Below are 20880 nucleotides of genomic sequence, written 5' to 3' on the forward strand. Positions count from 1 at the left end.
GCTAGCTTGAGGCCTCGGGGTATGCGTGGTGGTCAGTCGGACGCTAGTTTCTCGTCGAGACGCAATACACGGCTCCGAACCCGAGGTAAGCACCATGCGGTCTCTCTCCTCCTGGAATGGCACTAAGATTAGAAGCGCCCTTACGCATTGCCACGATAAACGTCCGCGGGATGGCAGCGAGGCGCCGACAATACCAGCTTAGCCGACTGTTCGCGGACAACGAGCTTGATATTGTCGCCGTCCAAGATACGAAAGTAGAAAGCCAGGAACAGACTGACCGCATGGTGCAACCTTTTCGATCTCGTTTTAATGTATGCGTTGCACATTCAGTTGGTTTGTCAGGGGGTTGCTGTTTATTTATTCGGCAATCGATTGGCATCACAGAGACTGCTGTGGTTTCGTGCACTTCCGGTCGTTTTGTGTACTGTGATTTTTCTTTTTCGAATATCGAGTGGCGTGTAATTTGCGTTTATGCGCCAAATCGCGACAGTGAGCGAAAAGTTTTTTTTGAAGGTATAAGGGCGTACCTTGAAAGTGAAAGAATGATTATTCTTTTAGGGGATTTTAATTGTGTGTGCGTGCCAGAGGATCGCGTGAATCAAGTCCCTGTTCGCGACCAGAGTGCCATTTATTTAAGTGATATTATTGCTGAACATGAATTGGAAGACGTCGCGCGCCTTGCCTCCACAGGCAAGGTTCAGTTTACTCATTTTCAGGGTTTCAGTCATGCCCGACTCGATAGAGCTTACATTTCGCTTGATCTCGCCCCGTTATGTGACCATTATACTGTTCAGCCTGTCTCGTTCAGTGACCACGCGTTAGTAATGTTCAGCCTTGGAAAGAAAGCCAGAAGGCAAAAGTGGAATTGGTCGCTGTGGAAATTAAACGGGAGTCTTGTTCTGGACGAGGTTTTCAAAAGTACAGTTAACAGTTTATTTGAGAAGTTAAAAGAGAATGATCAAATGAAGTGGGGGGTCAAGTGGGAACTGTTTAAAGAGGAGGTAAAAATGAACGCCATAGAAAGAAGTAGTTTACTCAACTACCAGAGACAGAGGAAGGAGAAAGAGCTGAGGCGTGAATTGGACATTCTTTTAAGCGAAGAAAGCGTTCTGCCCGGCGAGTTCGCGCAGGAAATAAGAAACATCAAGAACCAGTTGGAAATTATTGACGCAGAACGTTACAGAGGGGCCGTCGTGCGTACGCGAGCCGAAAGACTTTGGTGCAGCGAAAAGCCGACAAAGCGCGCGCTAAGTGACGAACAGAGGTACGCGCGGCAGAATGAGATAAACGAAATCAGCTACGGCCACTCGGTAACGCGTGATAAGATAACAATTCGACGGGCGTTTGTCGAACACTATCGCGAGTTACTTGGGCACTGCGCGCCATTACAGGACGGTTTTAACAGCGAGTTTTTGCTGCTAATGCCCAAGCTAGAAGAGCATCTTCGTATCAGCTTGGAAGCGCCGATTAGTGTCCGCGAAATAGAGCGGGCCATTGACGAGTTAAGCGCAGGAAAGACACCCGGTCCTGACGGCCTAGGCTCCGAGTTTTACAAAATGTTTAAATGGGAATCAGCAAATGCCCTTTACCATGTGCTAGCCGAGGCCTATGATTTAAATATTTTGCCGCCATCATTCTTAAGAACACACACTGTCCTTATACCCAAGAGCGACGACCCCGTAAAACTTTTGTCCGTAGCATCCTACAGACCTATAAGTCTAGCGAATGTGGACTACAAAATCTACATGAAGGTCCTGGCTCAAAGATTACAGTCCGTAATTAAATGTTTAGTGGGGCCACATCAGACGTGTGGTATAAAAGGGCGTACCATTTGTACGACTATACATGTCGCAAGAAGCATTTTAGAATGCTGCGACGCTTTCTCCAGTCGAGTTGCAATGTTGCAGCTCGACCTGGAGAAAGCGTTCGACCGCGTATCGCATCAAGTTCTTTTCAATATTCTGGAGTATGTTAATGTAGGTAGTGTTATTCTAGACGGTCTCAAAATGGCTTACAAAAACTGTACTACGCGCTTAATTGTTAATAAGGAGGTTAGTGAGAGTGTCGACGTCCGCTGTTCTGTGAGGCAAGGTTGCCCAGTGTCGCCCTTGCTTTTTGCTATTTATTTAGAACCCTTTTGTTTGCGACTTCTTCAAGACGAAAGAATTAATGGTTTTAGAATCCAGTCAAGCGAGGTGAAAGTTCTGGCGTACGCGGACGACGTTGCCGTTTTTTGTACTGATCGAGATAGCGTGCGCGAGGTGGTCACTGTTGCATCTTCTTTTTGCAAAAAAACGGGGAGTTTGATTAACTGGGGAAAATGTGCTGGTTTTTGGCATGGTAACTGGGACGCGACGCCTAGTGTTTTTTTGAACATTCAGTGGACAGCCTTGCCAGTCAAGTACCTTGGGGTGCCGCTCGAACATTATCGAGACAGCTCGCGGTATCGGAACGAGGAGACGGAGAAGGTCCGGACAAAAGCGGAAAGTTGGAAGGGTCGTGAACTCTCGATGTTTGCACGGGCTACTGTATGCAATATTTTTTTGATAGCGAAAGTGTGGTATGTCTTGCAAGCGCTGGCTATGTCGCGTATCAGCGTGCAAAAGATACACAGAGTATTTGCAGTTTTTATTTGGGGATCAGTTTGGGAGCGCTCTTCCCGCACGAATTTGTTCCGTTCAGTGCGATGCGGTGGGTTAGGACTGTCTCACCTGTTTATCCGACAAATTGTGTCTCGGTTTATTTTTCTTCGTGATCAAAATGATGTTTTTTTACGCACAGTTATCCAAGTAAGAATGCGAAATATTCTACCAGAGTTTGTGGTGTCATCGAGTACCGAAGCGAGTGGCAGTGTCCGTGGTTACCTGCGAGAAGTTCTTTTATCTTTTAAGATGTTGAAGGTGCGTTTTTCTTTAGAATACCTGAGTAATGTAACGCGAAAGAGGTTGTATAAAGATTTAGTTGACGTCTTATTGCCCGTACCCCTTTACAGATCTCTATATTCGCAGGGAACGGGTCAGGATGTACTAAAAAGAGTTAAAAGAATGCCGATAAAACCAGCGGTTAAATCCTTTTTCTTTGGTCTACACAGCGGCACACTCCCTGTGAAGTCGTGGCTTGAGAGTAAGGGGATATTTGTTCCATGGACCACCAACTGCCTGCTCTGTAAAAGACCGGAGACCATAGAGCATGTCTTCATTGAATGCTGGGACGCAGTTTTTTATTGGGATATTCTCCAGCGCACTTTAAAAAAGGACTTTCCTGTAACACCGTTTGGTATTCGGTTTTTGCCCATCGAAAATGATGGTGGGGTTCCGTGCGACATGATTATGGTACTCGGTCTTCACAGTAATTGGAAAACGAGAATGGCTGTGCGCCATGCGGACGTCGATGTACGGTCAGTGCGAGAAAACTTTATTGAGAGCGTGGCATACATTCGAACAGTTTTTGCGGCACAGCCTGAACCCCCTGACTGGTTGCCGCTTCTAAAAAAGCTGGTGTGCCTTAAACGATTTTAAATGTAACCGCGCTGGCCTAGCGGAGGTTGTCGGTTTCTCTTTTAACACTCTCATGTGTGTACTTGGTGCAATTGTCAAAACAGGCAATAAAGAAAAAAAAAAAAAACTCCTCGTTAGTATACCATCTTTTCTCGTTTCGTCCCATGGCGGCGAACTTAAGAGATTAGTGGGATATCAAAAGGAGGTGGTAGACGCAGTGTTATTTTTGTCTGCTCGTTTTTCTTTTGAGTATTTGTCTGCTGTTAGCAAGAAAACACTTACACGCGATTTATTGATAAGTTTGTTTCCAAACCCGTTGTATAGAACTGTAGTCTGTAGCGGGGGCCAAGATGTGCTCAAGCGAGTGAAGAATATGTGCGTTCCCCCTTCCGTTAAAACGTTCTTTTTTAAACTGCATTCCAATACACTGCCCGTTAAGGTGTGGCTTGAAGGAAAGGGTATTGATGTTCCGTGGTCGGTAGACTGTATTTTATGTAAGAAACCTGAGACCATCGAGCACGTTTTCATTTTTTGCTGGGATGCGGTATTTTTTTGGGACGTGCTTCAGCGCACGTTGAAGAAACAACTGTGCATTAGCCAATCAGTCATACGTTTCTTGAATGTGAGTAACGATGATGGCATACCTTTTGATATGATTATGTTGTTGGGTTTATGCAGTATTTGGAGGTCGCGCATGGCGGTCCGTCATGCCGACCCCAGTGTGAAAGAAGTGCATCATTATTTTTTCAGCCTTGTTAAGCAAGTGGAAAGTGTTTTTTCAAACCGTAAAACGAAACCCGAGTGGCTAGACATTTGTAAACCGCTCCTCGAAATGCGAGGATTTTAATGTACCCTGCAATAAGTCTTGCAGAGCATTTTTTTAAAGTGACATGACCGTTTTTGCATTCCTCCTGCAATAAAGAAATAAAAAAAAAATCCTCGTTAGTATAGTGGTCAGTATCCCCGCCTGTCACGCGGGAGACCGGGGTTCGATTCCCCGACGGGGAGCATAATTTTTTTTTTTTTTACCCCCACATTTTTTTTTTCCTTTATTGAAAAGTCCAGGTTGCGGTAGAGTTCCCGTCCCGCTATTCCCGTCTCTCCTCGTTAGTATAGTGGTCAGTATCCCCGCCTGTCACGCGGGAGACCGGGGTTCGATTCCCCGACGGGGAGCATAATTTTTTTTTTTTTTACCCCCACATTTTTTTTTTTCCTTTATTGAAAAGTCCAGGTTGCGGTAGAGTTCCCGTCCCGCTATTCCCGTCTCTCCTCGTTAGTATAGTGGTCAGTATCCCCGCCTGTCACGCGGGAGACCGGGGTTCGATTCCCCGACGGGGAGCATAATTTTTTTTTTTTTACCCCCACATTTTTTTTTTTTTTTCCTTTATTGAAAAGTCCTGGTTGCGGTAGAGTTCCCGTCCCGCTCTTCCCGTCTCTCCTCGTTAGTATAGTGGTCAGTATCCCCGCCTGTCACGCGGGAGACCGGGGTTCGATTCCCCGACGGGGAGCATAATTTTTTTTTTTTTTACCCCCACATTTTTTTTTTTTTTTATTGAAAAGTCCAGGTTGCGGTAGAGTTCCCGTCCCGCTATTCCCGTCTCTCCTCGTTAGTATACATTCTGCTTCTGGCACTCGCCGAGAACGGTCGCAGGATGGCTGGCTCCAACGGAGCTGCGACAACGGCCCCAGTTGGCCGCGGTAGTTTTGCTGCGTCATCGTCTGCCGAGGACTACAAGGTGGTGTTGCCTCCCATCCCAATGGGTGCAACAATTTTAAATTCAGTACTTTTGCACTGCGATCTGAGAGGCCGCCCCTATCGTATCGAAGATTTCCGGCAAGAACTGAAGCGGTGCGCCGTCCTGTCCGAGATTGTGGCGCTCGGTGCTTTCCAGATGAACCACGTCTGGTTAGCCACGCTGCGAACGCCGGAAGCCAAGAAGCGGCTCATCGACTGCAAAGAGTTGAAGGTGAAGGACCTGAGGTGTGTCGTCATCGACCCCAGCAGCACGGAAGTCCGTCTACGCCTCCATTGGGTCCCGTATCATGTGACGGACGACGCGGTGAGCAAGCTTTTGGAGCCCTACGGCAAGGTTATAGAAGTCGCACGTGAGAAGTGGCGCGTCGAGGGATTCGAGGGCATCGAGTCGACTACCCGGGTGGCAGGCATGACGCTGAAGAGCGGCGTCACGCCCGACGGAATGCCTCACCAGCTGCGGCTTCAGGGGGCGAACGTCCTTATCGTAATCCCGGGGGGGGCGCCGGTCTGCCTGCGCTGTAAGCGTGCCGGGCACATCAGGCGCGACTGCCGCGTGCCTAAGTGCTCGGTGTGCTCACGTTTCGGCCACGAGAAGGAGGAGTGCGTAAAGACCTACGCCCGAGTAACTGGTGGAGCGGCGGCGGAAGACCTTTCGCCCCTGACCATGGATATCGACGAGGCTGAGCGTTCCGCTCAGGGACAACAAGACGAAGCTTCACCGTCTGGTGAGCCCTGCGGCCATCCTGTTGGAGCGGACGTCTTGACTGAAGTCTCGCCTGTAAAGGACAAGAAGGAGGTGGCTGGTGGCTTTCCTGAACCAGGCAGCGCGGCACCCCCTCCCACGGCGACGCCAATGGAGAAGACCGTAGCCCCGCGCGAGGCCTCCCCCCCGACTTTCGAGAAGGCGCCTTCCGAAGGTCACGACACTATGGACGAAACCACCGAGTCCATCAAGCGTGGCCTCGACGAGAACCCTCCATCGACGCCGGGCATGACACCCAGGCCCAACCCTTGGATGGAGAGGACAAAGAAGGGGCGTTTCCAGCCCACGCCCACCTTAACCCCAGATGACCGGAGGCGACTCAACAGCAAGTAAGGCGGCTAACGCCTGGTTACAAAGACTGACGTCCGAAAGCCAAGGCAAGTGCTACAGCAAAACACATGATTTGTACGTTCCAACCAGCAATAACGGTCGCATCGCTAAATGTTCGAGGTTTGAGCGCCAGGAAAAAACAATACCAATTGCAGCGTTTGCTGCTTAAAGAGAAACCCGATTTCTTAGCGGTGCAAGAGACTAAAATGGCTGAGGAGGAACAGGTTGCTAGTGCGCTTAGGCCTTTTCTGCAGTCGTACGAAGTTTGTGTCACCCACGCGGTTGGTTTTTCTGCCGGATGTTTTCTTTTTCTTAAAAAGTCCCTGCCCTTGTCGGAGTTAGCTGTAACCACCGACACGGAAGGGCGGTTCATCATGTGCGATTTTTCTTTGGCGTCTTTTCAGTGGCGAATTGTTTGTGTGTATGCGCCTAGTACGGTTAAAGACCGTGTTTCCTTTTTTATTGGCTTACGCCGTTTTCTAGATTGTGATAAAACGATTGTGTTGTTGGGCGATTTTAACTGCGTTGTAAGGGCAGCAGACAGAACGCCCCTGAGGCGGAGCAGCGACAAGAGTGCGCACGTTTTAAGCGAACTGGTTGAAGACTTTGACTTGGTTGACGCCGGAACGGTGACGAACGAAACGAGCGAGATTCGTTTCACCCATTTCCAAGCGTCGTCTCATGCGCGCCTAGATAGAGTATACGTATCGGCCTCCGCGGCAGCAGTGTTAAGAAAGTATCGCGTCACACCTGTATTTTTTTCGGATCATTGCATGATTTCGACAACGATCGGCGAAAAAGCGCCGCCGAAGGCCAAGTTTAACTGGATGGAAGCTGTGGAAGCTTAACACAAAACTGCTTGATGATGAAAGTTTTCTTGCAGCGGTAAATAACGTCTTCAAAACGTTTTTTAAAACCGCAAGGGGCGATATATTCGAGACGTGGGAGCTCATCAAACAGGAAGTGAAGATGCTCGCTATCGAAAGGTCGTCGATTTTAGCGTACGAGGCGCGTTGCGACGAACGTGGTTTAATCGAAGATTTGCAAGCTCTGTCAAGAGCTGAGTGTGAGCGACCCGGCACAGCTCTTAAAGATTTGGAAACGGTTAAGCAACGCCTGGCGCATTTTCATCAAGAGCGTTACCGCGGAGCCATTGTTCGGGCTCGATCAGAGAAGTACTTGATGGGAGAACAGCCTACTAAACGGTCTTTGGCGGATGAGAAAAGGTTCGCGCTTCGCAACGAAATTGGCGAAATCGAGTACAACGGAGTGATTAACACGAGCCCAAGTAGTATTGAGCAGGCTTTTGTCGCACACTATAGGCAAGTTTTTGAAACCCAAGTGAAAGGAAGGCAGGACCCTATGTGTGGAAAACTTCTAGAGTCCCTGCCGCAACTAACGGAAGAGGAGAAGGAAAACCTCACAGAGCCGATCACTCTTCAAGAGGTCGAGAGAGCAATAGACGATTTGCCGAGATCGAAAACGCCAGGACCGGACGGGCTATGCGCCGAATTTTATAAGAAATACAAGAGCGTAATCGCTCCGCTTTTTTTAGAAGTGATTTGTAAGGCATACGATAGGAAAGTGCTGCCGCCGTCTTTTTCACGTACATACACTGTGTTAATTCCCAAAAGCGATGACGTTGCGAAACTACGTCAAGTCACTGGTTTCCGCCCGATAACTCTGTGTAATGTAGATTACAAGATTTTTGCTAAAATCCTAGCGAGGAGGTTCCAGAGTGTTGCCTGCCAGCTCATTGGAGATCATCAGACCTGTGGAATACAGGGTCGATCTATTTTGACGAATGTGCACGTTGCCCGAACTGTTTTGGAGGCATGTGACGATGGCATGGGCCAAGTTGCCATGCTTCAACTGGACCTAGATAAGGCTTTCGATCGTGTTAAGCACGATGTCCTTTTTGATGTTTTAAAGCACGTGAATGTGGGCGAGCGTATTTTGGACGGGGTTAAAATGGCGTACCAAGAGTGTACCACTAGGCTCATTGTGAACAGGGAATTGACTGAACCGATACGTGTGCGAACATCCGTAAGACAAGGATGTCCCTTGTCGCCGTTATTGTTTAACCTCTATTTGGAACTTTTTTGTTTAAGTGTTCAGAACAGTAATCAATGTCACGGATTCCGGATGGAAAATGAGGAGATAAAAGTCATGAGCTATGCAGATGATGTCGCGGTTTTTTGTAGCGATAAGCCAAGTATTAGCGCGGCTGTGAAGTTGGCAAGAGACTTCTGTAAGGCTACAGGGGCAGCCATAAATTTGAGCAAGTGCCGTGGGTTTTGGCACGGAGAGTGGGCCACAACCCCTTCGGTGTTTGAAGGGGTGTGTTGGGACCGTGTGCCGTGCACTTACCTCGGTGTGCCACTAAAATGTTACAGGCAAAGCAAATCCTATTGGTCGGGAGTCGCCGCCGACCTGGACAGACGCGCTTCCCGTTGGAAGCAGCGTGAGCTGTCCATATTTGCCAGAGCGACAGTATGTAATATTTTTCTCATTGCAAAATTATGGTACGTGATGCAGGCCATTCATTGTGCTCGCTTGAATGTGCAGAAATTTCACCGCGTTTTTGCCACGTTTATTTGGAATTCAAAGTGGGAGCCGATGAGGAGAGACAATCTTTTCCATCGGATTCGTCACGGTGGTCTCGGTCTCTCGCATTTGTTTTGCAAACAGATTGTGTCCCGATTCTTTTTTCTACGAGACCAAGAGCATCCTTTCATACGTACATTTATACAAACCAAATTGTCTCCTCATTTGCCATCTTTTCTCGTTTCGTCCCATGGCGGCGAACTTAACCTCTTCGCTACCGGTGTACACATTCGTGAACATCCACATTTATGCGCTGTACCTCAAGGAGGGATGTTTGGCGGAATTCAAATTTGGCGCGTTTAGAAGAGGTGGTTGTAGTTGCCACCATACCCAAGAGGCGGCGCCACCTGTCCAGTCAAAGCGCCTTCAGGAAAAGTTGAAATGGCGGCATCCAGCTCTAGAGTCGGACAGCGACCACGAGGTAAGTTTTGACAATTATTGTACCTTTTTTCTCACTCCTTGGGAAAAGAGTCATTTGGTAATGAAGTTTATAACTCCCGAAGACGACATGAATTATTTCTAGGCCAAAAAGCACAACGGTTGATTTCAAGCGCATCTTTTTACAATGTGTCACATTTGTGGACAAAGGTTGTGAACATCGCCGCTTCTCTTTCTGGCTTGTTCTCAGCAGCCAGATTCCTGACCGATGATGAGATCGCTGCCATGTTGGAAGAGAGCGACGCGGACCTTTCAGAGTCTGATGATGATGATGATCGTGCTTTGCCGTCATCGGCAAGTGGTCATGACACATCCGAAGATGAAGATGAACCTGAACCGGACACCGCCAACCGGCCCAAAAAGCAGAAAAAAAGCTCCTGGAAGCCAGGAACGTGAGTTCTTGCACTTTGTTGCACTAAGTTTTCTCGCACGTCTATTCATAGCATCTTTCTTTCAAAATATTTCTAGTTTGACGTATGGTTAACCTACATAATATCTGATTTTCCAGATTCACAAACCCTGACATGACAGACAGTCACGGTCAAGCAGACGTCGGTTTTCGGGAGCTTCTGTCCCCACATCAGTATTTCGCCAAATATTTTCCAATGGATTTTTGGAGGGAACTCGCTGAACAAACAAATTTGTATTCTGTTCAGAAACGAAATCACCGGTCAGTGAGAACAGACGTAGTTGAGGTGAGGAAGCTCGCTGGCATACACCTACTGATGGGAATTATGAACCTTCCTCAAGTCCAGCTGTACTGGTCACGAGCAACACGCACACCTTTTGTTGCTGACCACATGACCCGAAACAGATTCTATGAGCTGCGCAATAACCTGCACTTTGTGGACATCTCCGCAGTTACAGCACAACAGAAAGAAGACAGGTTACGCCTTGTGCGGCCAATCGTTAGCAGCTTTCAAAGTGCTTGCCGCTCATTGCCGCGCACAAAAGAATGCTCAATCGATGAGCAGATCATCCCATTTTCGGGAAGGTGTGCATTTAGGCAATACCTTCCTTCTAAGCCAAATCCACTTGGTCTGAAGAATTTTGTCTTGGCTTCCCCCGACGGCCTTGTTTTAGACTTCCTGGTTTACACCGGCAAAAATACAGTGACTCCTGAAGACATGAAGTTGTATGGCCTGGGTGGCGCAGTCGTGAAGCACCTTTCAACAACCGTAAGCGACCAGAAGGCGCACCTGTTCACTGACAGGTTTTTCACAGGACTGTCAATTGTGGACTACCTAACTGAGAAGCAAATGTTTTTGACTGGCACTGTGAACGCTAACCGCACACAAGGAGCAGTCGGAAATTTGCCGAGTGACAGGTCAATGAACCGTGGTGAAAGTGCTTGCCTCGTACGCGAGGACGGAAAAGTCTGTCTTGTGAAATGGAAAGATAACAAAGGAGTTCTTTTCTTGTCGAGCGCAGTTGGGTGTGACCCAATTGGTATGTGCAAGCGGTGGTCCAAGGAAGAAAAAAAGAAAATTACTGTTCCTCAGCCAGCTATTGTCTCACTTTACAACAGGTGCATGGGCGGTGTGGACTTGGCTGACAGGTATGTGGCGTACTACAGAATTAAGATCAAAACAAGAAAATGGACCATTCGATTCTTCACGCACTTCCTTGACCTTGCCGTGTCCAACGCCTGGATTGAGTACCGGCGGGACGCCCAAGAACTGGACATTCCGAAGAAAGAAATCCTTCCCTTACTTCAATTCAAGCAAGATATTGCAGAAACATTGATCAAGGCGAATTCTACAGAAAACAGCAGGACTGAAAGAGCAAGCAACGAGCCCACAATCAACAGAACAAGGCCTGTGCAACTCCCTAACAACGATACCCGCAGCGACCACTTCGATCACTTCCCAGAATATTGCCAGCTCGAAAATGCAATGCGGTGCAGGAAAAAAAACTGCAAAGGAAGAACAAGGGTGAGGTGCATGAAATGCAATATTTTTCTGTGCCTTCAGAAGCAAAACTGCTTCGCCGAGTTTCATAACGCTAGGCACTGATTCCGACATTCGTGGTCGGCCCGTCCATCGTGAACACAACTTATGTCCACGTTTGTGTACATACTTGTTTCAGCTAAAATAAATCAATTTTCTTGACTATTTTTTTTCTATGCATTGTTAAGAGGACGCTTAATAAAAATAGCAAAAAAAATCGGTTGTTTTCAATTGCTTCTTAGGTCGGTAGTGAAGAGGTTAAGAGATTAGTGGGATATCAAAAGGAGGTGGTAGACGCAGTGTTATTTTTGTCTGCCCGTTTTTCTTTTGAGTATTTGTCTGCTGTTAGCAAGAAAACACTTACACGCGACTTATTGATAAGTTTGTTTACAAACCCGTTGTATAGAACTGTAGTCTGTAGCGGGGGCCAAGATGTGCTCAAGCGAGTGAAGAATATGTGCGTTCCCCCTTCCGTTAAAACGTTCTTTTTTAAACTGCATTCCAATACACTGCCCGTTAAGGTGTGGCTTCAAGGAAAGGGTATTGATGTTCCGTGGTCGGTAGACTGTATTTTATGTAAGAAACCTGAGACTATCGAGCACGTTTTCATTTTTTGCTGGGATGCGGTATTCTTTTGGGACGTGCTCCAGCGCACGTTGAAGAAACAACTGTGCATTAGCCAATCAGTTATACGTTTCTTGAATGTGAGTAACGATGATGGCATACCTTTTGATATGATTATGTTGTTGGGTTTGTGCAGTATTTGGAGGTCGCGCATGGCGGTCCGTCATGCCGACCCTAGTGTGAAAGAAGTGCATCATTATTTTTTCAGCCTTGTTAAGCAAGTGGAAAGTGTTTTTTCAAACCGTAAAACGAAACCCGAGTGGCTAGAAATTTGTAAACCGCTCCTCGAAATGCGAGGATTTTAATGTACCCTGCAATAAGTCTTGCAGAGTATTTTTTTTAAAGTGACATTGCCGTTTTTGCATTCCTCCTGCAATAAAGAAATAAAAAAAAAAATCCTCGTTAGTATAGTGGTCAGTATCCCCGCCTGTCACGCGGGAGACCGGGGTTCGATTCCCCGACGGGGAGCATAATTTTTTTTTTTTTACCCCCACATTTTTTTTTTTCCTTTATTGAAAAGTCCAGGTTGCGGTAGAGTTCCCATCCAGCTATTGCCGTCTCTCCTCGTTAGTATCAATGTCACGGATTCCGGATGGAAAATGAGGAGATAAAAGTCATGAGCTATGCAGATGATGTCGCGGTTTTTTGTAGCGATAAGCCAAGTATTAGCGCGGCTGTGAAGTTGGCAAGAGACTTCTGTAAGGCTACAGGGGCAGCCATAAATTTGAGCAAGTGCCGTGGGTTTTGGCACGGAGAGTGGGCCACAACCCCTTCGGTGTTTGAAGGGGTGTGTTGGGACCGTGTGCCGTGCACTTACCTCGGTGTGCCACTAAAATGTTACAGGCAAAGCAAATCCTATTGGTCGGGAGTCGCCGCCGACCTGGACAGACGCGCTTCCCGTTGGAAGCAGCGTGAGCTGTCCATATTTGCCAGAGCGACAGTATGTAATATTTTTCTCATTGCAAAATTATGGTACGTGATGCAGGCCATTCATTGTGCTCGCTTGAATGTGCAGAAATTTCGCCGTGTTTTTGCCACGTTTATTTGGAATTCAAAGTGGGAGCCGATGAGGAGAGACAATCTTTTCCATCGGATTCGTCACGGTGGTCTCGGTCTCTCGCATTTGTTTTGCAAACAGATTGTGTCCCGATTCTTTTTTCTACGAGACCAAGAGCATCCTTTCATACGTACATTTATACAAACCAAATTGTCTCCTCATTTACCATCTTTTCTCGTTTCGTCCCATGGCGGCGAACTTAAGAGATTAGTGGGATATCAAAAGGAGGTGGTAGACGCAGTGTTATTTTTGTCTGCCCGTTTCTCTTTTGAGTATTTGTCCGCTGTTAGCAAGAAAACGCTTACACGCGATTTATTGATAAGTTTGTTTCCAAACCCGTTGTATAGAACTGTAGTCTGTAGCGGGGGCCAAGATGTGCTCAAGCGAGTGAAGAATATGTGCGTTCCCCCTTCCGTTAAAACGTTCTTTTTTAAACTGCATTCCAATACACTGCCCGTTAAGGTGTGGCTTGAAGGAAAGGGTATTGATGTTCCGTGGTCGGTAGACTGTATTTTATGTAAGAAACCTGAGACCATCGAGCACGTTTTCATTTTTTGCTGGGATGCGGTTTTTTTTTGGGATGTGCTGCAGCGCACGTTGAAGAAACAACTGTGCATTAGCCCATCAGTTATACGTTTCTTGAATGTAACGATGATGGCATACCTTTTGATATGATTATGTTGTTGGGTTTGTGCAGTATTTGGAGGTCGCGCATGGCGGTCCGTCATGCCGACCCCAGTGTGAAAGAAGTGCATCATTATTTTTTCAGCCTTGTTAAGCAAGTGGAAAGTGTTTTTTCAAACCGTAAAACAAAACCCGAGTGGCTAGACATTTGTAAACCGCTCCTCGAAATGCGAGGATTTTAATGTACCCTGCAATAAGTCTTGCAGAGCATTTTTTTTTTAAAGTGACATGACCGTTTTTGCATTCCTCCTGCAATAAAGAAATAAAATAAGATTCCACTTCCGGACGCGATAGCGAGCGGACGTGATATGAATCGCTCTCCGTCATCGGGGGCGGCCGAGCCCGGCCGCGGTGATAATGGTGTTACCCTTTTGCCGAAGGACTATAGGCTTCAACTGCCTCCGCTGCCGACCGGGGAGACGGCGAAACTCAGCGTTGTACTTCACGCTGACCTTGAAGGACGCCCCTACCGGATTGAGGACTTTAGGCAGCCGTTACACCAGGTAGGCATTCTTTCGGACGTGGCAGGCCTGGGAGCCTACCAGATGAGTCACGTCTGGCTGCTCAAGTTGCGCACGCCGGAGGCGAAGGCGAAACTGCTGGAGGCCGGAAGTCTGCAGGTAAAGGGCAAGCTGTGCCACGTCGTCGACCCCAGCCGAAGGGAGCTGCGTATAAAGCTCCACTGGGTGACCTTTGACGTCCCGGTGGACTCGGTGCGACGGGCCTTCGAGCCGTACGGGTCTGTCAAGGATATCACTCGAGAGACCTGGAAGGTTGAAGGCTTCGTGGACGTCGAGTCTACAACGCTGGCCGTGCGGATGACGTTGAACGAAGGCATACCGTTGGAGAGCCTCCCACACCAGCTTCGGATTGGCGGAGGCACGGTCCTGGTCGTCGTCCCCGGACGCGCACCGATATGCCTGCGCTGCCGGCGCACTGGCCATATACGTCGAGACTGCAGAGCACCTCGGTGCTCGCAGTGCCGGGCCTTCGGGCATGAAACCAGGGACTGCGTCAAGACGTACGCCCGTGTCACCGGCAGCAACACCGACACGGTAGCATCCGAGCTTGTGATGGACGAGGACGAGGCTGAGATGGCAGCCGCACCGTCGACTTCACTGGCCCAGCAACCAAGCAACGAGGCGGCAGCGGCCAGCTCAATACCAGGACCTGTGGCACCGGAGCTTCCGCACGGGGCACCGAGAGAAAAGGTGGACACCGAGGCGAGCCAAGACGTTGTGCCCGATCAAGCCACAGAGACTTCTAGCACCTCGGCGGGACCCGCGCAACGAGAAGACGCCGTAGTTTCTAAGGACGACGATCAGAACAACGATATGGACGTAGTGACGGGGAGCGCGAAACGGCCGCTGGAGGACCCACCTTCAGGCCGGGGGGAGGCTCAGCTGAGGCGCCTAGAACGCGAGTGGTGTGGCAAGGTAGGACGTTTCAAGACCCAGTCTGTGCCTTTAACGCGTAACAAGGAACAGAAGCAGTAAGTCTTTTCGGCACGCCACTGACTGACCTTGTAAGTTCTATGCTCTCCACCGGGCTTCCACCTAAAGCTTATGCTTGAAAGACCCCTATGTGTGGGCACTATAAATGTGCGGGCCCTATGTTCCAGACGCAGGCAATGTCAGCTGAGCCGCCTGTTTGCCGATAAAAACCTCGACATTGTCGCAGTACAAGAATCAAAGATAGAAAGTGAAGACCGGACGGAAAGCATGGTGCGGATTTTCGGGTCTCAGTACAATGTGTGCGTTAGCCACGCAGTTGGGATGTCCGGAGGATGTTTGGTGTTCCTTAAAAAGTGTATTGGAAAGGTTGAACAAGTTATCAGTTGTGAGTCGGGGAGGATGGTACTTTGTGATTTTTCTTATTGTAGTTTCACCTTTCGCGTTGTGTGTATTTATGCTCCTAACCGGGTTGAGGAAAGACGGGTTTTTTTTTGAAAATATTACGAAGTATATTCAAACAGATCGCCTAGTCATTTTGTTGGGGGATTTTAACTGCGTTTGCGCCCCAGAGGATAGATCGAATGGAGCACGATATCGAGACGTCAGTTCTGAATACTTGTGCGATATGATACAGCGGTGTGAACTGGAAGACGTTGCTCACTTTTCATCAAGTGCAAGGAGCCTACAGTTTACACACTTCCAAGGAGCGAGCCACACGCGTTTAGACAGGGCCTACGTTTCCCCCGAACTTATCGCGATAAGCAAAAATTACGCAGTGGATCACGTATCTTTTAGCGATCACTGCCTCGTTTCTTTTATGTTGTCCTCTTCCCCGGACGCTAACAAGAAATTCAGTTGGGAATTGTGGAAATTTAATACTAAGTTATTAGAGGACGATATCTTCGTAGGGAATGTTCGGGAAAATCTCTGCTCTTTGACTCGCGCAGAGGATGGTATCGGCGCAAAATGGGAATGTTTTAAACAAGAGATAAAAATGAGTGCCATCGAAAGATCTAGTTTTTTAAAACACGAGGAAACGGAATACATAAGACAGCTAAGCTGCCTGCTACAAGAGTTAACGCGCCAAGAATGTCGTTCACCAGGTCTTTTTTCAGAAGACATAATCAAGTTGAAAAAACAACTCGAGGCTCTTGATACCGAACGCTATAAGGGAGCCATGGTGCGATCGCGTTTGAAACGGTTATCGCTTGGCGAGATACCAACGAAACGAGCTTTGGGAATAGAAAAGAAGTACGCGCGAGGAAATGAAATAAGCGAAATCTTGTATCAAGGAGTTCTGTCTAGTGATAGAACAACCGTGGAACGCGCGTTTGTCGAATATTATCAGGAGCTTTTCAGTTATCGCACGCCGAAGTTGACGGAGTTTGAAAGGCTTTATCTGCCGTTAATGACGAGGCTAGACGAAGACCTTAAAGAAAGACTAGAACAGCCAATAGTTTTGGGCGAAGTTGAAAAAGCGATAGACCATTTGCAGCCCGGAAAATCGCCTGGACCGGATGGTCTGGGAGCGGAATTTTATAAATCCTTCAAAGACCAAATTGCACCTTTATTGCTTCGTGTGTTTAGTGAAGCGTACCGTCTTAAAGCTTTGCCTCCGTCCTTTCTATGTACCCATACGATTTTAATTCCCAAGTGTGAAGATCACGTGAAACTCCGCCAAGTAGGGTCCTATCGTCCTATAACACTGACCAACGTTGATTACAAAATTTTAATGAAGGTGCTGGCGGAACGGCTACAAAGCGTTATAAGTATTATAGTCGGTCCGCATCAAACATGTGGTATCAAGGGGAGAAGTATCGTCACGAATGTACATGTTGCGCGTTCCATCTTAGAATGTTGTGATGCGATGGACCGAAGGGTCGCAGTGGTACAGATAGACCTCGAAAAAGCTTTTGATCGGGTGTCCCACGATATTATTTTTTCTATTTTGAAGCATGTGAATTTAGGATCAGTTTTGTGTGATGGCGTGCGCATGGCATACCGTAACTGTGCCACCAGTTTAGTTATCAACAAGAGTGTTAGCGAACGGATTCGCCTTTTTTCATCCGTGCGGCAAGGTTGCCCACTTTCGCCGCTGCTTTTTTGTATCTTCTTGGAGCCTTTTTGTTTAAGTGTTATACGCGATAGTTATGTGAAAGGATTTTGTTTGCAAGCTAGCGAAGTTCGTCTGCTGTCATACGCGGATGACGTAGCTATTTTTTGTACCGACAAGGAAAGTGTGAAAAGAGCCATTGATCTAACTAGGGTGTTTTGTGAACACACGTGTAGTTCAGTGAACTGGCACAAGTGTACCGGTTTTTGGCACGGCGACTGGCCGTCAACGCCAATGGTGTTTGAACGCATTGTCTGGTCTGCCACGCCCGTGCGTTATCTTGGCGTGCCTTTGGAACACTACCGAAACAATGACGAGTACTGGCGCGAAGAAACAGAAGCCATGCGCTCAAAGGCGACCAAGTGGGGGGGAAACTGTTTGTCTATGTTTGCGCGGGCCACAGTATGCAATGTTTTTTTTATGGCTAAGCTGTGGTACGTGCTACAGGTGCTGCACTGTTCACGGAATAACATTCAACGTATGCACCGAGTGTTTGCGGTTTTTATATGGAATTCGGTTTGGGAGCGAACTAGTCGAACGAACATTTTCCGCCGAGTCAAAACGGGGGGCCTTGGTCTTTCTCATTTATTCATCAGGCAGCTCGTGAACAGGTTTATTTTCCTTCGGGACCAAAGGGACCCATTTTTACGCACCGTGATTCAAGTGAGGTTACGAGACGTGATGCCTGAGTTTATTGTGGCGTCAAGTGGCTACAGCGGCCTGATTCGAGGGTATTTAAAGGAAGTCATCGACGCATATAGGTTTTTAAGAGCGCGGTTTTCGCAAGAATATTTGTCAGGAGTGCCCCGTAAACGGTTGTCGAGAGATCTGACCGACTCGCTGTTTCCCGTCCCCTTGTACCGATCCTTGTACAGTGCCGCACCAGGACAAGACGTTTTAAAAAGAGTCAAGAGAATGATTGTCCCCGCATGTGCAAAAACGTTTTTCTTTAAACTGCACAGTGAAACGCTCCCTGTCAAAACCTGGTTAGTGTCCAAGGGCATACCAGTAGCATGGTCTGAAAACTGCTTGCTGTGTAAAAAACCCGAGACCTTAGAACATGTATTCCTAGATTGCTGGGATGCGGTGTTTTTTTGGGACATCCTTCAAAGAACTTTAAAAAAAGATCTCCCGTTAACGCCGTATGGCATACGATATTTGTTTGTGGAAGGTGGAGACACTGTTCCCTATGACATGTTTATGCTCATTGCACTGCATAGCCTGTGGCAATGTCGTATGGCGGTACGGCACGCGGACGTTAATGTGCGTCCTGTTCATAGGTATTTCGTTGAAAGCATGTGTTACCTGAAAGAAATTTATAAGGTGGAGCAGCCACTTCCTGACTGGCTGCCACTGGTTGAAAAGCTTGCGACCCTCAAAGATCTCTGACGATTTGTACTCTGTGTTACTTTCCTTATCAGCCAAATTGGCTCATGTTTTAACCTTTTATTGAAGAAGTAAACCTGTAAAACAAAAACAGGCAATAAGGAAAAAAAAAAGAAATAAAATAAAAAAAAAATCCTCGTTAGTATAGTGGTCAGTATCCCCGCCTGTCACGCGGGAGACCGGGGTTCGATTCCCCGACGGGGAGCATAATTTTTTTTTTTTTACCCCCACATTTGTTTTTTCCTTTATTGAAAAGTCCAGGTTGCGGTAGAGTTCCCGTCCCGCTATTCCCGTCTCTCCTCGTTAGTATAGTGGTCAGTATCCCCGCCTGTTACGCGGGAGACCGGGGTTCGATTCCCCGACGGGGAGCATAATTTTTTTTTTTTTACCCCCACATTTTTTTTTTCCTTTATTGAAAAGTCCAGGTTGCGGTAGAGTTCCCATCCAGCTATTCCCGTATCTCCTCGTCAGTATAGGATTCCACTTCCGGCAGCCGAAGCGATCGGACGCGGAATGTCTAGCTCCGACGGAGCGGTTTCGGCGGTCCAGCCGGGCCGCGGTATCAGGGACTTTGATGATAAGGAATACGCTGTCATCCTGCCTTCGCTGCCCACCGGATCACTCGTGGTAAATACGGTTTTTTTACATGCTGATATCAAGGGACGTCCGTATCGCGCCGAAGATTTTCGCGACGCGCTGGCTCGCTTAGGACTACTCCCCGAGGTTGTCGCCCTCGGGGCGTATCAAATGAATCACGTCTGGGCCGTCACCTTCAAGACTACCGAGGGGTCCAAGAAGCTACTGGCGGAGTCGGAGCTTGTCGTCAAGGGGCGGCGGTGCATCGTCGTCGACCCGGGCAACCGGGACGTACGCCTCAAGCTCCACTGGCTGCTTTTTAACGTCGGCGACGACGACGTGAGGGCAGCCTTGGCGCCTTATGGCAAGGTCCTGGACGTCTCCAGGGAGCGGTGGCACATCGACGGCTGCCACAGCGTCAGCACCATGACGCGGACGGCGGTGCTGCGCCTGAAGGGGGGCGTGACTCTCGACGACATCCCGCACCAGCTGCGCGTCGCCGGTGAGCTCGCCCTCGTCGTCGTGCCGGGCAGGGCGCCGCTCTGCCTGCGGTGTCAGCGGACGGGGCACATCCGCAAGGAGTGCCGCGTCCCCAAGTGCAACGTCTGCCGACGGTTCGGCCACGACGGCACGCAGTGCGTAAGGACCTACGCGGCGGCCGTGGGCCCTGTGGGAGGCGAGGAGAAATCCGAGCTTCTCATGGACGAGGCCGACGCCGAGGAGGCCGTCGCGGGTCCGGTCAGCGGGGCGGCACCATCGCAGAGAGCGGCGGCGACGCCCGAGAGCGGCACGGCCACGTCCGCGGTCAACGTGGCACCTGGTGCTGGGTCGACGAGCCAGGCCGAGTCTCCGGACGTTCAGTCCGTTGAGGCGTCGAGGCCTGGAGCCAAGGCAGCCGGCGCATGCGACGACGCCTCCTCCGAACACCCAGGCGACGTGCCCATGGAGACGGCCGTGACACCGGAGCCCGCCGCAAGGCGGACTCGGGACGACAACGGCGCTGACCCAGAGGCAGCGATCAAAGAGGAGCCGCCTGCCAAGACGGCACCTACGAGGTTGAGACGGCCCGGCGCCGTCCCGAACGTTGCTGCAGGTGTAGTCAGGGGTGCCAAGCCACCCCCATGACGGCGTAGAGAAGGCGACGGTTTCGGTGGTGGCGCGTATGTCGTGGAAGGTGTGTGTCGGGTCAGAGGAGAGGGCCGCCCGACTCGAGGTAAGCGCCATACGGTCCGTCCCTTTTATTTTTAATGGCTGTTAGACTAGAGTCTGCCCTACGAGTCGCCACGCTTAACGTGCGTGGCCTTTCAGCGAGACGCCGGCAATACCAGTTAAGCCGTCTGTTTGCCGAGCGTGAGCTTGACATAATCGCCGTGCAGGAGACGAAAGTCGAAAGCCATGAACAGACGGACCGTATGGTGCGACCCTTTCAGTCTCTTTTCAATATATGCGTTTCGCACGCGGTTGGTTTTTCCGGAGGTTTTTTATTCGCCGGTCAGTAGGTGTTGTAGAAACGGCCGTACATTCGTGTTCCTCTGGCCGTTTTGTGTATTGTGATTTTTCCTTTTCTAACGTCGAGTGGCGGGTTATTTGTATTTATGCGCCAAACCAAGAAGGTGAGCGTAAAGTTTTTTTTGAAAGTATCGAAA

At 48.9% G+C, this 20880-nt stretch overlaps 2 protein-coding genes and 7 non-coding genes across 9 annotated transcripts; all 9 read left to right on the top strand.

Annotated features, from left to right (window-relative positions):
- Positions 1 to 4433: 4433 nt before the first annotated feature.
- Trnad-guc lies at positions 4434 to 4505 on the top strand. The gene has a single exon. It is a non-coding gene; the product is annotated as a tRNA-Asp (tRNA).
- Positions 4506 to 4598: 93 nt separating this feature from the next.
- Positions 4599 to 4670, top strand: Trnad-guc. Its single transcript has one exon. It is a non-coding gene; the product is annotated as a tRNA-Asp (tRNA).
- A 94-nt stretch (positions 4671 to 4764) lies between these two features.
- Positions 4765 to 4836, top strand: Trnad-guc. The gene has a single exon. It is a non-coding gene; the product is annotated as a tRNA-Asp (tRNA).
- Positions 4837 to 4933: 97 nt separating this feature from the next.
- Positions 4934 to 5005, top strand: Trnad-guc. The gene has a single exon. It is a non-coding gene; the product is annotated as a tRNA-Asp (tRNA).
- A 4329-nt stretch (positions 5006 to 9334) lies between these two features.
- Positions 9335 to 11546, top strand: LOC121834305 (piggyBac transposable element-derived protein 3-like). Its single transcript, XM_042288082.1, has 3 exons — positions 9335 to 9374; positions 9582 to 9783; positions 9900 to 11546. The coding sequence occupies exons 1-3, from the start codon at positions 9335 to 9337 to the stop codon at positions 11404 to 11406; spliced, it is 1749 nt and encodes a 582-aa protein (XP_042144016.1). The 3' UTR covers positions 11407 to 11546.
- On the top strand, positions 11449 to 15201 carry LOC120847965. Its single transcript, XM_042288071.1, has 2 exons — positions 11449 to 11456; positions 14496 to 15201. The coding sequence occupies exons 1-2, from the start codon at positions 11449 to 11451 to the stop codon at positions 15199 to 15201; spliced, it is 714 nt and encodes a 237-aa protein (XP_042144005.1).
- Trnad-guc lies at positions 12361 to 12432 on the top strand. Its single transcript has one exon. It is a non-coding gene; the product is annotated as a tRNA-Asp (tRNA).
- Positions 15202 to 18791: 3590 nt separating the features above from the next.
- Trnad-guc lies at positions 18792 to 18863 on the top strand. Its single transcript has one exon. It is a non-coding gene; the product is annotated as a tRNA-Asp (tRNA).
- Positions 18864 to 18955: 92 nt separating this feature from the next.
- Positions 18956 to 19027, top strand: Trnad-guc. The gene has a single exon. It is a non-coding gene; the product is annotated as a tRNA-Asn (tRNA).
- Positions 19028 to 20880: the final 1853 nt, after the last annotated feature.

Source organism: Ixodes scapularis, unplaced genomic scaffold (genome assembly GCF_016920785.2).
Source record: "Ixodes scapularis isolate PalLabHiFi unplaced genomic scaffold, ASM1692078v2 ptg001080l_1__unscaffolded, whole genome shotgun sequence".
NCBI lineage: Eukaryota > Metazoa > Arthropoda > Arachnida > Ixodida > Ixodidae > Ixodes > Ixodes scapularis.

Coding starts and splice junctions, on each gene's coding strand:
- LOC121834305 (XM_042288082.1), top strand. CDS start 9,335: ATGGCGGCATCCAGCTCTAGAGTCGGACAGCGACCACGAG. Junction 9,375..9,581: donor AGTCGGACAGCGACCACGAG/GTAAGTTTTGAC, acceptor GCTTGTTCTCAG/CAGCCAGATTCCTGACCGAT. Junction 9,784..9,899: donor AGCTCCTGGAAGCCAGGAAC/GTGAGTTCTTGC, acceptor CTGATTTTCCAG/ATTCACAAACCCTGACATGA.